This window comes from Lampris incognitus, chromosome 15 (assembly GCF_029633865.1).
Source record: "Lampris incognitus isolate fLamInc1 chromosome 15, fLamInc1.hap2, whole genome shotgun sequence".
Taxonomy (NCBI): domain Eukaryota; kingdom Metazoa; phylum Chordata; class Actinopteri; order Lampriformes; family Lampridae; genus Lampris; species Lampris incognitus.
The window spans coordinates 40,936,451-40,959,701 of record NC_079225.1 but is presented as its reverse complement, the minus strand read 5'-3'; the positions used below and the strand labels follow the sequence as shown (position 1 = coordinate 40,959,701).

Sequence of the window (23,251 nt, the reverse complement as noted above, 5' to 3'; positions counted from 1 at the left end):
GTAGGAGCGGGCATTGTGTTTTTTTGTTGGCGCCATTGGAACGAGAGGAATTAGCAACAAACCTAAAAAAAAAGAAACAGTATTTAATAGATAAGGAAACCCTGAGCTACTATATTTCTCTCCATTTGAAGTAAGCATACGTGTCGGGGATGGTAGTGAATCAAAAAGTGGACGCTCCCATCACGGCGGGGTTAATAGAGATGCTGTCCGGTCGTCGTTCAGTCTTTCATCTTGATTGTCCCCAAAGTGAAATTGGTTGTGCAGTCAGATGAATGAATGAAAACACAACATGGAACCAACACAGTTGAGAACTTTATGTAGACTAGGGCATTCATGACTGCTGCCTTTTAGTAGTCATCAACTACTACCAAAAAGTAGTCGATTAATCGCAGGAGATTTTTTTTTTTTTTTTGCCCAACCACGATGATCAATTCTTGTAATGAAGGTCTAAAATACAGGCAGTAAGGGGTTAACTACTGCAGGCAGGCAGGGCCAACCTCTGGGCAGATGAAATAGCAGCGACCTCAATTGGCTCTGAGAGGCTGTTTACAAATGAGCTGCAATCTGATTGGACGAACCCCCCCTCCCCCCCCCAACAAGTCTGTCTGAGCTGGAGATACTGTTTGTCTGCAGTAACAACGTGACTGCTTTCTTGCAGGTGTTTGGGTTTAATTAGTGACCATGCCTTGTTCTGGTGACTTTCAGCCCAGCGTGTCTGGTTGTTGTGGTGATGGCAGCTGTTGGAAACCCTACTACTACTATTTTTGGCTGCTCCCATTAGGGGGCACCACAGCGGATCATCCGTTTCCATCTCTTCCTGTCCTCTGCATCTTCCTCTATCACACCAGCCACCTGCATGTCCTCCCTCACCACATTCATAAACCTCCTCTTTGGCCTTCCTCTTCTCCTCTTCCCTGGCAGCTCCATATTCAGCATCCTTCTCCCAATATACCCAGCATCTCTCCTCCACACATGTCCAAACCATCTCAATCTTGTCTCTCTTGCTTCGTCTCCAAACCGTCCAACCTGAGCTGTCCCTCTAATATACTCGTTCCTAATCCTGTCCTTCTTCATCACTCCCAATGAAAATCTTAGCATCTTCGACTCCACCACCTCCACCTCCACCTCCTGTCTTTTCATCAGTGCCACTGTCTCCAAACCATATAACATAGCTGGTCTCACAACCATCTTGTAAACCTTCCCTTTAACTCTTGCTGGTACCCTTCTGTCACAAATCACTCCTGACACTCTTCTCCACCCACTCCACCCTGCCTGCACTCTCTTCTCCACCCACTCCACCCTGCCTGCACTCTCTGCTTCACCTCTCTTCTGCACTCCCTGTTACTTTGGACAGCTGACCCCAAGTATTTAAACTCATACGCTTTCGTCACCTCTACTCCAACTTTCAGATATATGTAACAAAACAGAATATGTATTCAGTAACTTTCAGATATATGTAACAAAACAGAATTTTTATGCAGTAACTTTCAGATATATGTAACAAAACAGAATATGTATTCAGTAACTTTCAGATATATGTAACAAAACAGAATATGTATTCAGTAACTCAGATATATGTAACAAAACAGAATATGTATTCAGTAACTTTCAGATATATGTAACAACACAGAATATGTATTCAGTAACTTTCAGATATATGTAACAACAGAATTTTTATGCAGTAACTTTTAACAATGCAAACGGGAGCGAGATCTCTAATTAAAATACAACAGATGACACTTGTGAAACAGATGTAATTAGAGAAAAAAGTCCTGTTACCCTTTATAGTTTAGGTAGATAAAGGTCTCAGTCACATTTGAGTAAAATAATCCTATTTCTACAAACGTCATAGGATCTTTTTTTTAGAAGATATTTTATTTTCACGGACCCCTTGCAATTACACCACGGACCACTAGGGGTCCGCGGACCCCCGGTTGAGAAACGCTGGGCTGGGGGGAAACGATGTTTCGTTTGATTTCATGTGCGCCAGGGCCTGAAATGAAACGACCAAAGTGCTTCCGTGTCTGGTTCTGAAGCTGGTGAAGAATCTGTCCGACAGACCTGCTCACCCAGGTGGAGAAAGACGTCCTCGCTGAGGGGCGGACTTTTGCCGCCACGCCGAGGGAAACCCCGCTGGTGGAAGTGCTCACAGCCGCGGAACCGGTGGTCCGTGAAAACAACACTGCGGCCCCGGAAGCGGAGCAACTGCGGACGGACGTTTCAGCCTGTCGCGGCAATGCGAAGGCGCCGCCTTCCAACGTGAATAGAGGCGAGAGGAACGCTCCCACCACTCTCGGTAGGGACAGGGGCGGATCTACGGGGTGGCAAGGGGTGGCAGCTGCCACCTCTGGGACACAGTCTTGCCACCCCTGTTGCCACCCCATTTATAAATCAGATAATATGTTTTTAAAGTATATTTTATGTACATGCATGGGGAAGGTCAACGAGACCCCGCACCAAACTCATCTCAAACAGAAGTCGCCGGTTTAGAATCCCCCCTCCCCCCTCACAGGGGCGGATCTACAGGGTGGCAAAGGGGGTGGCAGCTGCCACCTCTGGGACACAGTCTTGCCATCCCAGGAAAAAATCTCTAGATCCACCACTGGGTAAGGACGATAACATCATCGTCCTTCCGGTGGACAAAGGTTGGTGCACTGTTGTATTAAACCAGACAGACTATCATGAGAAAGTTATGACGTTACTTGGCGACATAAATCCTTGTGAGCCCCTGAAACGGGATCCAGGCAGTGGTTACAAGAAAAAGGTGATAGTCTGAAGCTGTTAGAACAGGACGACGCTATTGACAGGATTTTGTAGCATAGATTATACGCAGGGGAAGCTACACCTAGTCTGTATGGGTTACCTAAGATACATAAACAGGATGTGCCACTACAGCCTATTGTTTGTATGATGAACTCAGTGACCTGTAACATCTCTTAAGTTTCTGGCATCTATTCTTAACCCGCTGGTAGGCAGTAATGAACATCACATTCAGAACACTATGGATTTTGTGGATAAGGTGAGGGACATCACTATGGAGGCAGATGAAACAATGGTCTCTTATGACTTTACGTCTCTCTTCACATGCGTTTCTGTTGACGAGGCAGAGGTAGTCTGTATGAGATTACAAAACGACCCCACCCTTAGCACTAGGACCACCCTTAACACCGACCAAGTGTATCTGCTCCTGAACCTGTGTCTTCAGTCCATGTACTTCACATACAGGGGACAGTACTATAGGCAGAGGCCTGGGTGTGCTATGGGTTCCCCAGTCTCACCTGTAGTGGCCAACCTGTATATGGAGGAAGTGGAAAAGAGGGCTCTGATATCCTATCCGGGGACACCACCTCGCCATTGGTTCAGATTTGTGGACGACACCTGGGTTAAAATCAAATCTCAGGACGTACCACATCTCACCAACCACATCAACTCTGTGGACAACCACATCAAGTTCACCGGGGAGGATGTGAAAAATGACAGGTTGGCCTTCTTAGACTGTGACATTGCAATTGGTGACGGGGGACATCTGATTGTTGAGGTTTACCGTAAACCAACACATACTGATCAGTACTTAAGGTCTGACTCTCATCATCCACTGGAGCACAAACTAGGAGTCATCAGGACGCTGTACCACTGAGCTGACAACGTCCCCACCGACCCAGCGGCCGGGGAAGGGGAGAAATCCCACATTAAACAGGCCCCGGTTAAGTGTGGTTATCCTAACTGGGCGTTTGTCAAAGCCAGGAAGACGCCCAAACAGTGCACCAGTCGATCGAGATTCAAGAGTTTTATTTGTCACGTACACAAATAAAACTCTTGAATCTTGAATCAAAGAGAGGACAAGGACAACCACTGTCTAAGCGTAAACCAGTGGTGATTCTGTATGTGACGGGAGAGTTGGAAAAGCTGAGACGTTGGCTTTCGAACCCCAAAACACGCTGCACCAGAAACTGGTGCATCCCAAGGATCGGGTCCCCCGGCACAAACAGAGCAACATAGAGTACCCTGTTAAGTGCCAGGAGGAATGCCGTGACTTGTACATCGGGGAAACGAAACAGACGCTGGCCAAGAGGATGGCACAACACAGGAGAGCTAACACGCCAGACCAGGACCCCACAGTCTACACCATCTACAGGCCAGTGGCCACTCTTTCAAGGATGAGTCAAGTCAATTTTGTTTGTATAGCTCAATATCACGAATTGCAAATTTGCCTCAAGGGGCTTTACAGCAACACACAACATACTGTCCTTATGACGAGGATGCGCACATCCTTGATCGGGAGGAACGTTGGCTCGAATGGGGAGCCAAAGAGGCCATCTCTGTGAAGAGGCAACGACCATCCCTGAACCGAGGGGGGAGGGGCTAAGAGTGCGTCTGTTGCCATTTTAAAGTGCTGTGATTGCAACCATTCCCCAATCCTCTATGAATAGTACACATGGCCATTGTAACTCTAGTTAATGGTCACGCCCAAATCTGCATATGAAACTAGTCGTTGTTTTCGGGTCGTTATGCCGCTGTGTTGTTTATAAGGGCGGGGACACCTGCAGTCAGTTGAGACCGAAGATGCCACTTAGATGGGTGGTGGAACATATGTGTAAATAAACGTTGTGTCCAGATGAACTGATTCAACTTTCTTTGACTGGGACGCTTGATTAAACTCAACCTAACCTCAACCTAACCCTAAGCTTAACCCAACTCCTACCTTAATCGTAACTGATAGAAAGTTGAATCAGTTCATTAGCTGATGAAGTCCGATAATGAGCATTTCAGCAGTCCTTATGACAAACCTTTACCTCTTTCTCGATTTGACCGGTTTGAACGAACCAAAACAGCGTGCATATGGTATTTCTCGCTGTCTTCTACCAACGTTTCTGACGTCTGTCTGCCTGCCTGCCTGTCTGTCTGGCCATCTGTCTACCTGCCTACCTGTGTTTCTGGCCTTCTGTCTGCCTACCTGCCTGCCTGTCTGCTTGCCTACCTGCCTGCCTGCCTGCCCGTCTGGCTGTCTGCCTGCCTGCCCGTCTGGCTGTCTGTCTGCTTGCCTGCTTACCTGTCTATCTGGCCATCTATCTGCCTGCCTGCCTGCCTGCCTGTCTGTCTGTTTATCTGCCTACCTGCCTGCCTGTGTGTCTGGCTGTCTGTCTACCTACCTGCCTGCCTGTCTGTCTACCTGCCTGCCCGCCTGGCTGTCTGTCTGCTTGCCTGCTTACCTGTCTATCTGGCTGCCTGTCTGCCTGTGTGTCTGGCCTTCTGTCTGCCTACCTGCCTGCCCGTCTGTCTGGCCATCTATCTGCCTGCCTGTCTGCCTGCCTGCCTGTCTGTCTGTTTATCTGCTTACCTGCCTGCCAGTGTGTCTGGCCTTCTGTCTGCCTGCCTGCCTGCCGGTCTGGCTGTCTGTCCGCTTGCCTGCTTACCTGTCTATCGGGCCATCTATCTGCCCGTCTGTCTGTCTGCCTGCCTCTCTGCCTGTCTGCCTGCCTGCCCGTCTGTCTGTTTATCTGCTTACCTGCCTGCCTGTGTGTCTGGCCTTCTGTCTGCCTGCCTGCCTGCCTGCCTGCCTGCTGGTCTGGCTGTCTGTCTGCTTGCCTGCTTACCTGTCTATCGGGCCATCTATCTGCCTGCCTGTCTGCCTGCCTCTCTGCCTCTCTGCCTGTCTGCCTGCCTGTGCATCTGTCTGTCTCTCTGTCTGTCTATGCCTTCTACGGCTTGCTTATTCTAGCAGTGGGACGAAAAGGCTTCCAAGTAATTCGGAAGTGCCGCCAGGGGGGGAAACCCTACGTATGTCAGTAATACGTGTGTTACTAATCTGCTGGGAAGTATTCAAACGCGAATCACTGGCATGACCTCACACCCATACAATCCCCCCCCCTCCCACACACCCAAAACTGCCTTTCCCCAAGAAAAGCTCGCCTACAGGTTTTGTCTGTCATTTCAAATGCTGGTGGATTTATACGCCATGCATGGGGGGGGGGGTTATTGTTCTTGCGGTTTATGTGAATGACCCCCCCCCCCCCCGTTAAATAAAGTACTTCGGCAATATTGCGCTAATATTCCAATGCGCCTTCGCCATTGGTAACTCGGCGTCCAATCAGCTTGCGGGATCCTGCTCCGATGCGCCGAGGCCCCGCCCCTCCGCGCTATCTATTTATACAATATTGCAACGGCGGCGTTTGACAGCTCCAGCGAGGAGAGTGTGCGGGCGTCCGAGCGGCTCCTCTGCGGCACCTTAAATGGACGCAACTTCAACAGCCACTGTTTCATTTTAGTCTAAACGCAGACACAGCGGACATCCATATACTTCGTGCCTTTGCATACATTTGCGTTTTCATTTTTCAGCCGATAGAAAGAGAGAGAGAAAAAAACAAAAAAACACCGCCGAGGTGCAAGTTGAACCCGGCTGATTTCGCATCAGTCTTCCAACCTTTTCCCACCAAAGAAGAAGAAGAAGAGGAAGGAAGGAAGGAAGGAAGGGGAAGAGATGACGGAGGACACCCAGATGAATGAGAGCGGACCCGGCGCCGCGCAGGACGCGCCGGCCGCGGCGCCGGGTCCTGCGCAGGAGAAGCGGCTGCAGGAGGCGGAGGAGAAGGGGAAGGAGAAGAGCGAGGAGAAGGAGGAGGAGGAGGAGGAGGAGGAGAAGCGGGAGAACGGCGAGAGCAAAGGAGCCGGTCCGGAGCCGGTCCGCGGAGCCGAGGAGGTGGACTTCGTCCATCCGGAGGGAGGATGGGGATGGCTGGTCATGCTGGCCGCCATGTGGTGCAACGGGTCGGTGTTTGGGATCCAAAACGCCTTCGGCATCCTCTTCCTCTCCCTCCTCAGAGAGTTCGGCTCCGAGAACGACGACGACCTCAGATTCAAGACAGGTGAGTCCCGTCCACCCCCCCCCCAAAAAAAGCCTGGAAAAAGAGCGGCTTGAAATGTGCCGGAGGTGTTGCGCCGAACGTGGTATCCGCTGTAGAATGTGCATCCCTTGTATTGGGGGGTGGGGGGGGGGTTATAGGTTACGACAGTATAAAAGTATATCAGCTTTGGGGACCAGAAACACGCACTTGATCCAACTTTCAGGGTGTTAAGAGATTAGTGAGAGTTTCTCCAGCCGGTGTGGTGGTGGTGGTGGTGGTGGTGGGGCTGCCTGCCACCTTTGGCAGAAGCGTGAGTAATTAGAGAGAAAGCGTGATTAAAGTTGCGGTACTGTATCCCGGAGCACAAAAGGCCCACTTGCTTATGGTTCCGAAAGAGGTCTTTTTCAAAAGTACGCAGAAGCGGACGTCGCAACGTGTGAGGGGCAGGATGTGGGGGGGAAGCTGCGACGTGTTGATTGGTTGATTGATTTGCTGGGCTAGTTTCGGGATCCGTCCGCGCGCTCTTCACGTAGCGGCGTGCCGGCCGGCGGGCGGGCGGGCGGGCGGGCGGGCTGCCCGAGTCTCCTTTATATCCGCACGCACGGTCACGTATCCGAGTCCTGGAAAGGCGCGCGCGCTGGCGTGTAAGGAGCGATAACGTGACATGGCTGTGAGTTGGGAATCGCGCTGTTGGGATGGCGCGAAACCCGGGGGCAAACCCAGGGGGGCAAACCCGGGGGCGATCGTTTCTCTGAGGTACATATTCTACAGGGGGGGTATAAAAGTGGCGCGACACGGGGCCGGCCTGTAAAGGTCCATACTGTGGCCGACGTTGGCCGGCGAGTAATCTGAGCCGTCATTTCCTGGTGCGGGAACTTTCCATGGCACGCTGTCTGCAGCGGGCAGGCGCTGCTTTTCCCTGCACAGGACTTTCCAGCGAAAGACAGAAAGAAAGAGGAGGAAGAGGAGGAAGAGGAGGAGGGGAGGGGGGGGGCTTTACACGGACGTGGCGTTCAGTCGCCGCGTCCCCCCCGTCAAAAAGCGGGTCCGCCGGAAGGGGGGAAGCCGGCGCGTGAGTGACTCGCGGTGTCAAGGCGTTGGACCGCAGCGCCGCTGCAGGCGCGAGGTCCGCCCGTGCAGCGTCCTCCGGTCCGCACCGGAGCGCGCGGACCGGAGCGTGCGGACCGGAGGACGCTGCACGGGCTGCTGCTGCAGGCTGTCGGTGCATGAGCATCCAGCTGTTCCAGTCGTCCCCCCCCCGCCTCCCCCCCCCCTCTCAGCCGAAGCTCCGTTGCTCCCGGAGAGTCTGACTCTCCCAACGGAACCGCTGTTTACGCTCCTTCCGCTACGCCTCCGTGCTGTGTGTGAGGGAGGGACACCTGCAGCCGGCCGAGGCGGAAGAGGTCCCTCGGACGAGTTGGGGGACACACGTGGCTCTCAGTAAACCCATCCGACTCTCTGTGATGCACGCCGGGGAGGTTTTGTTTCCTCGCGCGCTCCCGCCCGGGGTCCCGACGCGCGTGTTTCTTAACGCGTTCACCCTGTGCCGGGTCACCATCAGACGCAAACGGGCTGTGCCATCAGATTTTACAACACACATGTGTTGTTATATAAAGATGGGGGGTGGTGGTGGGGGGGGGGCTTGTTCAGGGTAACGCCTGGCCTGCTTGAGTTTTCTACTTTTGTACATTCTCCACATCTCACTTCCTCTCGGGTTAACTGATGGTCACCATATGGTCAAACTGGTTTGGGGCCCAGTCCCTCCCCAGTCCCCCCCACCCCCACACACATACGCACACCACGCCCCGATTCCCATGTGTCCCATTTGTTCAGGAATTTCTGTTGAGGTCGAATTCTCCACAACTTCTGTCTCCACCTTAAACAACATGGATGACCCGCGTGATCCCCAACTGTCTATCCATCTATCTATCTATCTATCTATCTATCTATCTATCTATCTATCTATCTATCTATCTATCTATCTGTCTATCCGTCTATCCGTCTATCCATCTGTCTATCCGTCTGTCCGTCTGTCCGTCTATCTATCCATCTATCTATCTATCTATCTATCTGTCTGTCTATCTATCTATTTGTCTGTCTGTCTGTCTGTCTGTCTATCTGTCTATCTATCTATCTATCTATCTATCTATCTATCTATCTATCTATCTATCTATCTATCTATCTATCTATCTATCTATCTATCTATCTATCTATCTATCTATCTATCTATCTATCCGTCTATCTGTCTATCCATCTATCTATCTATCTATCTATCTATCTATCTATCTATCTATCTATCTATCTATCTATCTATCTATCTATCTATCTATCTATCTATCTATCTATCTGTCTATCCGTCTATCCGTCTATCCATCTATCCATCTGTCTATCCGTCTGTCCGTCTGTCCGTCTATCTATCCATCTATCTATCTATCTATCTATCTATCTATCTATCTATCTATCTATCTATCTATCTATCTATCTATCTATCTATCTATCTATCTATCTATCTATCTATCTATCTATCTATCTATCTATCTATCTATCTATCTATCTATCTATCCGTCTATCTGTCTATCTGTCTATCCATCTATCTATCTATCTATCTATCTATCTATCTATCTATCTATCTATCTATCTATCTATCTATCTATCTATCTATCTATCTATCTATCTATCTATCTATCTATCCATCTTTTCTTGAGGAATTGTGTCTTTGTTTCTCACGCACAACGTGCAAAACAGGCACACCGTGCACAGACCCCCATCTCATGTTGCCTTCTGCACTTTAACGACAGTTAGCGGAAACATTGTTTCCAACTTGGAAGAAATAGCTAATTGGCGTTTGAGGCTGCAGAACCTGGAGACAGATTACGTTTCGCTTGCCATAAAAGTAATTGCTAGTAATATTCAAGGTGTGTGTGTGTGTCTGTGTGTGTGTGTGTGTGTGTGTGTGGGGGGGGGGGTCCAAACTCTTCTTTGCCTTTGTTTTATGGGTTTATGGAAGGAGGCTGACCTTTGTGTGATTTCTGAATGTTGTGAAGACCGCCGTTAGGGTGTGTTTGTGTGTTTCCCTGCTGCAGAAGAGTCAAACCAACAAAACGGCCTGTTAAAAGCTGCCCTTTGTGCACGTGTGTATTTGTGTGTGAGTGTGGTTTTGCATGTGTGTATGCGCGCGCATGTGTGTGTCCGTATGTGTAAGTGTGTGTGTGTGTGTGTGTGTGTGAGTGAGTGAATTTGTTGCTTTGTGCTTCCTGTGTGTCTGTGTGTGTGTGAATTTGTTGCTTTGTGCTTCCTGTGTGTCTGTGTGTGTGTGAATTTGTTGCTTTGTGCTTCCTGTGTGTCTGTGTGTGTGTGAATTTGTTGCTTTGTGCTTTCTCTGTGTGAATATGTGTGTGTTTGTGTGTGGGGTGTCTACGTGTGTGTGGGGTCTACGTGTGTGTGGGGTCTACGTGTGTGTGTGTGTGTGGGGTGTCTACGTGTGTGTGTGGTCTACGTGTGTGTGGGGTCTACGTGTGTGTGGGGTCTACGTGTGTGTGTGTGTGTGTGGGGTCTACGTGTGTGTGTGGGGTCTACGTGTGTGTGTGTGTGTGGGGTGTCTACGTGTGTGTGGGGTCTACGTGTGTGTGGGGTCTACGTGTGTGTGTGTGTGTGGGGGGGTATACGTGTGTGTGTGGGGTCTACGTGTGTGTGTGTGTGGGGTGTCTACGTGTGTGTGGGGTCTACGTGTGTGTGGGGTCTACGTGTGTGTGTGTGTGGGGTGTCTACGTGTGTGTGGGGTCTACGTGTGTGTGGGGTCTACGTGTGTGTGTGTGTGTGGGGGGGTATACGTGTGTGTGTGGTCTACGTGTGTGTGGGGTCTACGTGTGTGTGTGTGTGGGGTGTCTACGTGTGTGTGGGGTCTACGTGTGTGTGGGGTCTACGTGTGTGTGGGGTCTACGTGTGTGTGTGTGTGTGGGGGGGTATACGTGTGTGTGTGGTCTACGTGTGTGTGGGGTCTACGTGTGTGTGTGTGTGGGGTGTCTACGTGTGTGTGGGGTCTACGTGTGTGTGTGTGTGGGGGGGGGGGTATACGTGTGTGTGTGGTCTACGTGTGTGTGGGGTCTACGTGTGTGTGTGTGTGTGGGGGGGTATACGTGTGTGTGTGGTCTACGTGTGTGTGTGTGTGTGTGGGGGGGTATACGTGTGTGTGTGGTCTACGTGTGTGTGGGGTCTACGTGTGTGTGTGTGTGGGGTGTCTACGTGTGTGTGGGGTCTACGTGTGTGTGTGTGTGGGGTGTCTACGTGTGTGTGGGGTCTACGTGTGTGTGGGGTCTACGTGTGTGTGTGTGTGTGGGGTCTACGTGTGTGTGTGTGTGTGGGTGTCTACGTGTGTGTGGGGTCTACGTGTGTGTGTGGGGGGTCTACGTGTGTGGGGGGTCTACGTGTGTGTGTGGTCTACGTGTGTGTGTGTGTGTGGGGTGTCTACGTGTGTGTGGGGTCTACGTGTGTGTGGGGTCTACGTGTGTGTGTGTGTGTGGGGTGTCTACGTGTGTGTGGGGTCTACGTGTGTGTGTGTGTGTGTGGGGTCTACGTGTGTGTGTGGGGTCTACGTGTGTGTGTGTGTGGGGTCTATGTGTGTGTGTGTGTGTGGGGTCTACGTGTGTGTGTGTGTGGGGTCTACGTGTGTGTGTGTGTGGGGTCTACGTGTGTGTGTGTGTGTGGGGTCTACGTGTGTGTGTGGGGGGGTATACGTGTGTGTGTGGGGGGTCTACGTGTGTGTGTGGGGGGGTATACGTGTGTGTGTGGGGGGGTATACGTGTGTGTGTGGGGGGGTATACGTGTGTGTGTGTGTGTGTGGGGTCTACGTGTGTGTGTGGGGGGGTCTACGTGTGTGTGTGGGGGGGTATACGTGTGTGTGTGTGTGTGGGGGGGTATACGTGTGTGTGTGTGTGTGGGGTGTCTACGTGTGTGTGTGTGTGTGTGGGGGGGTCTACGTGTGTGTGTGTGTGTGGGGGGGTATACGTGTGTGTGTGTGTGTGGGGGGGTCTACGTGTGTGTGTGGGGGGGTATACGTGTGTGTGTGTGTGTGTGGGGGGGTCTACGTGTGTGTGTGTGTGTGTGGGGGGGTATACGTGTGTGTGTGTGTGTGGGGGGGGGTATACGTGTGTGTGTGTGTGTGTGGGGGGGTCTACGTGTGTGTGTGTGTGTGGGGGGGTCTACGTGTGTGTGTGGGGGGGTATACGTGTGTGTGTGTGGGGGGGGTATACGTGTGTGTGTGTGTGTGGGGGGGGTCTACGTGTGTGTGTGTGGGGGGGTCTACGTGTGTGTGTGTGTGTGTGGGGTCTACGTGTGTGTGTGGGGGGGTCTACGTGTGTGTGTGGGGGGGTCTACGTGTGTGTGTGTGTGTGTGTGTGGGGGGTCTACGTGTGTGTGGGGTCTACGTGTGTGTGTGTGTGTGTGTGTGGGGGGTCTACGTGTGTGTGGGGGGTCTACGTGTGTGTGTGGGGGGGTCTACGTGTGTGTGTGTGTGTGTGTGTGGGGGGTCTACGTGTGTGTGGGGTCTACGTGTGTGTGTGTGTGTGTGTGTGGGGGGTCTACGTGTGTGTGGGGTCTACGTGTGTGTGTGGGGGGGTCTACGTGTGTGTGTGTGTGTGTGTGGGGTGTCTACGTGTGTGTGTGTGTGGGGGGGGGTCTACGTGTGTGTGTGTGTGTGTGGGGTGTCTACGTGTGTGTGTGTGTGTGTGTGGGGGGGTCTACGTGTGTGTGTGTGTGGGGGGGGGTCTACGTGTGTGTGTGTGTGTGTGTGTGGGGGGTCTACGTGTGTGTGGGGTCTACGTGTGTGTGTGTGGGGTGTCTACGTGTGTGTGTGTGTGTGGGGGGGTCTACGTGTGTGTGTGTGTGTGTGGGGTGTCTACGTGTGTGTGTGTGTGTGTGTGGGGGGGTCTACGTGTGTGTGTGTGTGTGGGGGGGTCTACGTGTGTGTGTGTGTGTGGGGGGGTCTACGTGTGTGTGTGTGGGGGGGTCTACGTGTGTGTGTGTGTGTGGGGGGGTCTACGTGTGTGTGTGTGGGGGGGTCTACGTGTGTGTGTGTGTGTGTGTGGGGGTGTCTACGTGTGTGTGTGTGTGGGGGGGTCTACGTGTGTGTGTGTGGGGGGGTCTACGTGTGTGTGTGTGTGTGGGGGGGTCTACGTGTGTGTGGGGGGGTATACGTGTGTGTGTGTGGGGGGGGTCTACGTGTGTGTGTGTGTGTGTGTGTGGGGGGTCTACGTGTGTGTGTGTGGGGGGGTCTACGTGTGTGTGTGTGTGTGTGGGGTCTACGTGTGTGTGTGGGGGGGTCTACGTGTGTGTGGGGGGGGGGTCTACGTGTGTGTGTGTGTGTGTGGGGTCTACGTGTGTGTGTGGGGGGGTATACGTGTGTGTGGGGGGGGTCTACGTGTGTGTGTGTGTGTGTGGGGTCTACGTGTGTGTGTGGGGGGGGTCTACGTGTGTGTGTGTGGGGGGGTCTACGTGTGTGTGTGTGTGTGTGTGTGGGGTCTACGTGTGTGTGTGGGGGGGGGTCTACGTGTGTGTGTGTGTGTGTGTGGGGTCTACGTGTGTGTGTGGGGGGGTCTACGTGTGTGTGTGGGGGGGTATACGTGTGTGTGTGTGTGTGTGTGGGGGGTCTACGTGTGTGTGGGGTCTACGTGTGTGTGTGGGGGGGGTCTACGTGTGTGTGTGTGTGTGTGTGGGGTGTCTACGTGTGTGTGGGGTCTACGTGTGTGTGTGTGTGTGGGGGGGTCTACGTGTGTGTGTGTGTGTGGGGGGGTCTACGTGTGTGTGTGGAGGGGGTCTACGTGTGTGTGTGTGGGGGGGGTCTACGTGTGTGTGTGTGTGTGGGGGGTCTACGTGTGTGTGTGGGGGTGTCTACGTGTGTGTGTGTGTGGGGGGTCTACGTGTGTGTGTGTGGGGGTGTCTACGTGTGTGTGTGTGTGTGTGTGTGTGTGTGTGTGTGTGTGGGGGGGGTCTACGTGTGTGTGTGTGTGTGTGGGGTGTCTACGTGTGTGTGTGTGTGTGTGTGTGTGTGTGTGTGTGTGTGTGTGTGTGTGTGGGGGGTCTACGTGTGTGTGTGTGTGTGTGGGGTGTCTACGTGTGTGTGTGTGTGTGTGGGGGGGGTCTACGTGTGTGTGTGTGTGTGGGGGGGTCTACGTGTGTGTGTGTGGGGGGTCTACGTGTGTGTGTGTGTGTGGGGTGTCTACGTGTGTGTGTGTGTGGGGGGGGGTGTCTACGTGTGTGTGTGTGTGTGTGTGGGGGGTCTACGTGTGTGTGTGTGTGTGTGTGGGGGGTCTACGTGTGTGTGTGTGTGGGGGGTCTACGTGTGTGTGTGTGTGTGTGGGGGGGTGTCTACGTGTGTGTGTGTGTGTGTGGGGGGGGTCTACGTGTGTGTGTGTGTGTGTGGGGGGGGTCTACGTGTGTGTGTGTGTGTGTGGGGGGGTCTACGTGTGTGTGTGTGTGTGGGGGGGGGGTCTACGTGTGTGTGTGTGTGTGTGGGGTGTCTACGTGTGTGTGTGTGTGTGTGGGGGGGGTCTACGTGTGTGTGTGTGTGTGTGGGGGGGGGTCTACGTGTGTGTGTGTGTGTGGGGTGTCTACGTGTGTGTGTGTGTGTGTGGGGGGGTGTCTACGTGTGTGTGTGTGTGTGTGTGGGGGGTCTACGTGTGTGTGTGTGTGTGGGGTGTCTACGTGTGTGTGTGTGTGGGGGGTCTACGTGTGTGTGTGTGTGTGTGGGGGGGTGTCTACGTGTGTGTGTGTGTGTGGGGGGGGGGTCTACGTGTGTGTGTGTGTGTGGGGTGTCTACGTGTGTGTGTGTGTGTGGGGTGTCTACGTGTGTGTGTGTGTGTGTGGGGGGGTGTCTACGTGTGTGTGTGTGTGTGGGGGGGTGTCTACGTGTGTGTGTGTGTGTGGGGGGGGGTCTACGTGTGTGTGTGTGTGTGGGGTGTCTACGTGTGTGTGTGTGTGTGGGGTGTCTACGTGTGTGTGTGTGTGTGTGGGGGGGTGTCTACGTGTGTGTGTGTGTGTGGGGGGGGGTCTACGTGTGTGTGTGTGTGTGGGGTGTCTACGTGTGTGTGTGTGTGTGGGGTGTCTACGTGTGTGTGTGTGTGTGTGGGGGGGTGTCTACGTGTGTGTGTGTGTGTGGGGTCTACGTGTGTGTGTGTGTGTGTGGGGGGGTCTACGTGTGTGTGTGTGTGTGGGGGGTCTACGTGTGTGTGTGTGGGGGGGTGTCTACGTGTGTGTGTGTGTGTGTGTGTGGGGGTCTACGTGTGTGTGTGTGTGTGGGGTGTCTACGTGTGTGTGTGTGTGTGTGTGTGTGGGGGTCTACGTGTGTGTGTGTGTGTGTGGGGGGGGGGGTCTACGTGTGTGTGTGTGGGGGGTGTCTACGTGTGTGTGTGTGTGTGTGTGGGGGGGGGTCTACGTGTGTGTGGGGGGGTCTACGTGTGTGTGGGGGGGGTCTACGTGTGTGTGGGGGGGTCTACGTGTGTGTGTGGGGGGTCTACGTGTGTGTGGGGGGGTCTACGTGTGTGTGGGGGGGTCTACGTGTGTGTGGGGGGGGTCTACGTGTGTGTGGGGGGGGTCTACGGGGGGGTCTACGTGTGTGTGGGGGGGTCTACGTGTGTGTGGGGGGGTCTACGTGTGTGTGGGGGGGGGTCTACGGGGGGGTCTACGTGTGTGTGGGGGGGTCTACGTGTGTGTGGGGGGGTCTACGTGTGTGTGGGGGGGGGGGGGTCTACGTGTGTGTGTGGGGGGGTCTACGTGTGTGGGGGGGTCTACGTGTGTGTGTGTGGGGGGGGTCTACGTGTGTGTGTGGGGGGGTCTACGTGTGTGTGGGGGGCGTGTCTACGTGTATGTGGGGGGGGTCTACGTGTGTGTGGGGGGCGTGTCTACGTGTGTGTGTGGGGGGTCTACGTGTGTGTGTGTGTGAGAAACTTTGTTGCTTTGTGCTGTTTGTGTGTGTGTGTGTGTGTGTGTGTGTTTGAATGTGTCTATGTGTGTGTGTGTGTTTGCGTGTGTGTATGTGTGTTTGAATTTGTCTACGTGTGTGTGTGTGTGTGTGTGTGTGTGTGTGTGTGTGTGTGTGAATTTTTTGCTTTGTGCTTTTTGTGTGTGAATACGTGTGTGTTTGTGTGTGGGGGGTGTCTACGTGTGTGTGTGTCTGAGAAACTTTGTTGCTTTGACCTTTTTGTGTGTGTGTGTGTGTGTTTGAATGTGTCTACGTGTGTGTGTGTGAATTTGTTGCTTTGTGCTTTCTGTGTGTGTTTGAATGTGTCTACGTGTGTGTGTGTGTGTGTGTGTGTGTGTGAATTTGTTGCTTTGTGCTTTCTGTGTGTGAATACTTGTGTGTTTGTGTGTGGGGGGTGTCTACGTGTGTGTGTCTGAGAAACTTTGTTGCTTTGACCTTTCTGTGTGTGTTTGAATGTGTCTGTGTGTGTGTGTGTGTGTTTGGATGTGTCTACGTGTGTGTGTGTGTTTGAATTTGTCTACGTGTGTGTGTGTGTGTGTGTGTGTGTGTGTGTGTGTGTGTGCGGGTATGTGAGGGTGTGTTCCTGAGCTGGACAGTGTGGTTCATGAATTATGACAATGTGCTGTTCCAGTGGGATTTCAGCCACCTGTTGCTGCCACTGAAAGATGGAACATCAGTGTGAAGGAAGGATACATGTGCATGGAAAAATCCTGATTTTCCCTTTCTTGTTTATCTGACTCCCCCACACGGCTCATTCGTTTACCTCTTTCCGCCTGCGGAGAGGCCTAAACTGGAATAGAGGCTTCATGATGTCGCTCGTTTTAATCCCAGAGTTTTACTTTGGAAATAGACCACATGTTGACCACCGTTCTTGTATGGAGGTGTTCATATGGAAAACATCGTCATGATACTCAACGGGAGATTTTACACAATATTGAACTATACCACAATGTCGATTTTACTACATTTAGCTGATCCTTTGCATATCGAGTAACGCACATCTCATCAATAAATACCAAATGGAAGCTCGTAATGTGCTTTATGCTAAATATTATCCTCGGGAATTTGACCCAATTATCAATATGTATCGTCATGTTAGCTTACATACAATATGTATCATGATATTAGCTTACATACAATATGTATCATGATATTAGCTTACATACAATATGTATCACGATATTAGCTTACATACAATATATATCACGATATTAGCTTACATACAATATGTATCATGATATTAGCTTACATAAAATATGTATCATGATATTAGCTTACATGCAATATGTATCATGATATTAGCTTACATACAATATGTATCACGATATTAGCTTACATACAATTTGTATCATGATATTAGCTTACATACAATATGTATCACGATATTAGCTTACATACAATATGTATCACGATATTAGCTTACATACGATATGTATCTTATTAGCTTACATACAATATAAATCATGATATTAGCTTACATACAATATGTATCATGATATTAGCTTACATACAATATAAATCGTGATATTAGCTTACATACAATATGTATCATGATATTAGCTTACATACAATATGTATCAAGATATAGCTTACGTACAATATGTATCACGATATTAGCTTACATACAATATGTATCACGATATTAGCTTACATACAATATGTATCACGATATTAGCTTACATACAATATGTATCATGATATTAGCTTACGTACAATATGTATCACGATATTAGCTTACATACAATATGTATCACGATATTAGCTTACATACGATATGTATCATATTAGCTTACATACAATATAAATCATGATATTAGCTTACATACAAAATATATCGTGATATTAGTGTGTACAATATTTATCGTGATATTAGCTTACATACAATATGTATCACGATACATACAATATGTATCATGATATTAGCTTACATGCAATATAAATAATGATATTAGCTTACATACGATATGTATCACGATATTAGCTTACGTACAAAATATATCGTGAATTAGCATGTACAATATTTATCGTGATATTAGCTTACATACAATATGTATCACGATATTAGCTTACATACAGTATGTATCATGATATTAGCTTACATACAATATGTATCATGATATTAGCTTACATACAATATGTATCATGATATTAGCTTACATACAATATAAATCGTGATATTAGCTTACATACAATATGTATCATGATATTAGCTTACATACAATATGTATCAAGATATAGCTTACGTACAATATGTATCACGATATTAGCTTACATACGATATGTATCACGATATTAGCTTACATACAATATGTATCAAGATATTAGCTTACATACAATATGTATCATGATACTAGCTTACGTACAATATGTATCACGATATTAGCTTACGTACAATATGTATCATGATATTAGCTTACATACAATATTATCACGATATTAGCTTACATACAATATTATCACGATGTTAGCTTACGTACAATATGTATCATGATATTAGCTTACGTACAATATGTATCATGATATTAGCTTACATACAATATTATCACGATATTAGCTTACATACAATATGTATCATGATATTAGCTTACATACAATATGTATCATGATATTAGCTTACATACAATATGTACCATGATATTAGCTTACAATATGTATCATGATATTAGCTTACATACAATATGTACCATGATATTAGCTTACAATATGTATCATGATATTAGCTTACATACAATATGTATCACGATATTAGCTTACATACAATATGTACCATGATATTAGCTTACAATATGTATCATGATATTAGCTTACATACAACATATGCAAATGCTTACATATGCGAAACTACCATGTTTAATGTTGGAGAATCCAGCTGAGGTTCATCCCATTGAACTGTTTGGTAACGTAAAGTATAATATCTAACATCCAACCCAGACTAGTTTTCAGGTAATACTCCCTCAGACATTTCAGACCTCATTTTTCGAGAAATCTCAAGCGGTGTATCTCATTGTCATCGCTGAGACAACACCACGGGGTGTCACGACATGACCGTATGATAATTTCATCCCCATGCAACACCACTGAAACACGATAGATGATCGTATTGAGTTGTTGCCCAGGCTTATGTGGAAACATGAAACCTGCGACCACAAGCAAATCCATTAATACAACTCAAACCCTACACACACACACACACACACACACACACACACACACACACAACTATCCACCAGTTGAATTGTCCTGTCTAATGGACGGGTTTGCCTCTGAACAGGAAGCAGCATATTTGAAATGTCAGATCCATCTTGCTACTGGCGCCATGGTATATCATGCGTTTGGTACCACTGCATTGATCGAGCTGAGAGTCTCCAGCAGGGCCCTGACCCCCCCCCCCCCCCCGGTGGACAGATGGATGGGGGGACATCACAGCTGTTCTTGGGAGCGCGCTGATGCAACCCTGGACAAGAATGTCACGCGAGGCGCACAGCACCGGAAATACTGCTTTGACAAGTTTGATCGAGCGAGATTATCACCAATAACAGATAGAGGGCCACTTATTGATCGGACGGAAGGAAGTGTGCAGCGTGATAAAGCTGCGCACGTACGCAGAAATATATTATAGGTTTCCTTCATTTAACATTGTCAACACAGTCATTATTATTAATCAGGCTCTTCATAAACTATGTAGCGGGAAAGCAGCTTTACGCTGGAAAGAAGCGCGAGCTAACAGTGCTTTAGCAGCAACAGCAGAGAAGGAAAAAGCCACTTTTTAATGAACTGCGCCATCACCAACAGGGTTTTCTCTCTCATAATTAAAGTTCCTCCCTAATAGTGTACACCTGGAAGTAGCCATGAGCGGCCTCCGTGCACATCCCGTCCACATGGGAGGCGTTGGCACGCCACACGGTGAAGGAAACAGGACACGGGCCTTTCCCTTTCGAGGTCACGAGTTCAGACGCCCTCGTATCGCAATACGCAGTTTTTTTGGTATGAATTATAGATTCGCATGATACATGGCGACAAGCTCTTCCCCGGGTTTCTCTCAAACCGGGGTGTGAAATATTTGAGCGGGTGTTGCGTGAACACTCGTTTTGGTTTGTTATTCCACTTTACACTACCCAACAGGTACAGTGGGATGACCCCCCCCCCCGGCTAGTTTCTGCAGTGCAGTATTTTTGTATGTGTAAGCTCATATCATGATATATATATATATATGTATGTATATGTATGTATATATATATATACTGCACTGCTAGCAGCACTTTTGACCTCAGGGTGACCACGATAAGAAGAGACGCAAGGAAAACAGAGGTCACAGATCGGTGCAGGAGATAGAAGATATTTTACTTTTCTCCTTCTTCTTCTTCTTCTTCTTCTTCTTCTTCTTTTGTTGCATTTCTGCAGTTTCCGACGTCACGCTGGTAAAACCCGGTGCGGCACGGCAGCACCGGGGAGTGAGACTCCAGACTTTCCTCGGTGAGAGCCGAAGATCAGCTGTCGTCTGTTGCTCCTATAGTATGACATCATCAGCTTGCTATGCGAGTCGGCCTCCTGCTTTGTGGGGGTTACGCTGAGGACATGGAGGGAGGGAGGGAGGGAGGGAGAGGGGGGGCATCTCTCGCAGCGTGTGTGGGATACGTTTCACAACCGGTGTGTGTTGGCAGCTTCGCTCCGGTCGTTTGCTCGCAGCGCTTCCATAGATTTAAAGAAGAAACGCTCCTTGTCTGGGTGCGCGCATGCGCGTGCGCGCGTGCGCTAGATATTTGGATAAGGCGCAACTATTCGCACCTCTAGTTGCAAATCAACGAGTGAGCCAATTTTTCTCCACGTCAGAGTCCAGATTCAGATGAGCAACAATGGGAAGTCTGCGCAGGCGCGTGGAAAGCGCGGGTTTTTGCGACGTATCAAAATGAATCCAATCCGGGACTTTTTCCAGGTTTTCTTTTTCTTTTTTTGTCTTTTTTGGAATTTCCCCCCCTTTTTCTCCTGCCAAGTACCCCGCTCCTCCGGGACGTCCCGGTCGCTGCTCCGCCCCCTCTGCCGAGCCGGGGAGGGCTGCAGACTACCACGTGCCTCCTCCCATACATGGGAGGTCGCCAGCCGCGTCTTTTCACCTGACAGTGAGGAGTTTCGCCAGCGGGGCGTAGCGCGTGGGCGGGTCACCAGTTCCCCCTCCCCCCCCGAACAGGCGCCCCGACCGACCAGAGGAGGCGCTAGCGCAGCGACCGTGATACATACCCATCATCCGGCTTCCCACCCGCAGACACGGCCAACTGTGTCTGTAGGGGACGCCCCACCAAACCGGAGGTAACACGGGGATTCGAACCGGCGACCCCCATGTTGGTAGACACCCGGACGCCCCGAGAGCGCCGCTTTTTTCAGCCACCCGGAGGATTTTTAGGCAATTCTCCTTCACATCCTCTTTCCGGTTATATAGCGAATCTTTTTGTATAACAAACAAACGTCCAAGTCGTCCGCGTCCTGAAGGCGCTGGCCGCCATCCGGCCGGTGGGGCAGTAAAACCCGGTCTGTCCTCCGTTACGTCAGCAGGGGCGCACGCAACGCCGGTCTTCCTGTGTGCGCGCGCGTGTCTTCAAAGCAGCCAGGACGACTTGACTCTCGAGCCGATTGATCACAAGTCTCCCCAATGATAAGCCCCGCCCCCCCGCTGCCGGTCTCTGCTGGTCTCCAATCGAAGCAAGAGAAGTATTTTTAGCCCCGTAACGATCTTCTGCCGACTAATCTCATGACGGCCCGCTCCGCCATGGCCGCCATTTCACTCAGAGCCAATTACACGTTTTAATCATCCGCCTCGGTTCCGCTTGCATACATCAAAACTGTCGTAACGTCAATACCACTCAACAACACACAACATCAACAACACACAACATCAACAACACTCATCACACAACATGAACATCACACAACATCAACATCACACATCACACAACACTCATCACACATCAACATCACACAACACTCATCACACATCAACATCACACAACAACACACCACATCAACATCACACAACAACATCAATATCACACAACAACACACAACATCAATATAACACAACAACACACAACATCAACAACACTCATCACACAACATCAACAACACACAACATCAATAACACTCAACAACACACAACATCAACAACATCAATATCACACAACACTCAATATCACACAACATCAATATCACACAACATCACACAACATCAACAACACTCATCACACAACATCAGTGACACTCATCACACAACATCAACAACACTCATCACACAACACCAACAGCACTCATCACACAACATCACACAACATTCATCACACAACATCAACAGCACTCATCACACAACATCAACAACACTCATCACACAACATCAACAGCACTCATCACACAACATCAACAGCACTCATCACATAACATCACACAACACTCATCACACAACATCAATAACACTCAACATCACACAACACTCATCACACAACATCAATAACACTCAACAACACACAACATCAATATCACACAACATCAACAACACTCAACAACACACAACATCAGTATCACACAACATCAACAACACTCATCACACAACATCAGTAACACTCATCACACAACATCAGTAACACTCATCACACAACATCAGTAACACTCTTCACAGAACATCAACAACACTCTTCACACAACATCAGTAACACTCATCACACAACATCAGTAACACTCATCACACAACATCAACAACACTCATCCCACAACATCAGTAACACTCATCCCACAACATCAGTAACACTCATCACACAACATCAGTAACACTCATCACACAACATCAGTAACACTCATCACACAACATCAGTAACACTCTTCACAGAACATCAACAACACTCTTCACACAACATCAGTAACACTCATCACACAACATCAGTAACACTCATCACACAACATCAACAACACTCATCCCACAACATCAGTAACACTCATCACACAACATCAACAACACTCATCCCACAACATCAGTAACACTCATCCCACAACATCAGTAACACTCATCACACAACATCAGTAACACTCATCACACAACATCAACAACACTCATCACACAACATCAACAACACTCATTATGACATCACCATTACAAATGTAGGCACAGCAGTTTGTTTATCTATTTTCCCTCCTTTGTGTTGGTATTTTCTTTTTCTAACAATATTTTTATTGAACTTTGCATGTTTCACACGTGCACACACACACACAAACAAATAATAACGATAAACTAAACAATGAGCATATTTAACAAAGTGATAGAACAAAAACACACCGGACAAAAAGGGTAAAGTAGAAGCACTCAACAACACACAGCGATTTCAAAATGGCTGCCGCTTGTCGTCCCAGCAACTCCAACAGTTTTCTCTTATTGCCCTGTGGCCACACTTCGCCTCAT

The 23,251-nt window shown here is 49.6% G+C and overlaps 1 protein-coding gene across 1 annotated transcript in view; it reads left to right on the top strand.

The window, feature by feature from the left end:
• The first annotated feature begins 6,478 nt into the window (after window positions 1-6,478).
• slc16a10 (solute carrier family 16 member 10) overlaps window positions 6,479-23,251 on the top strand; it is an 84,054-nt gene continuing 67,281 nt past the window's right edge. The window contains exon 1 of the mRNA XM_056294220.1: window positions 6,479-6,863. Coding sequence (XP_056150195.1) covers window positions 6,479-6,863 — 385 coding nt within the window. The remainder of the gene's footprint in view (window positions 6,864-23,251) is intronic.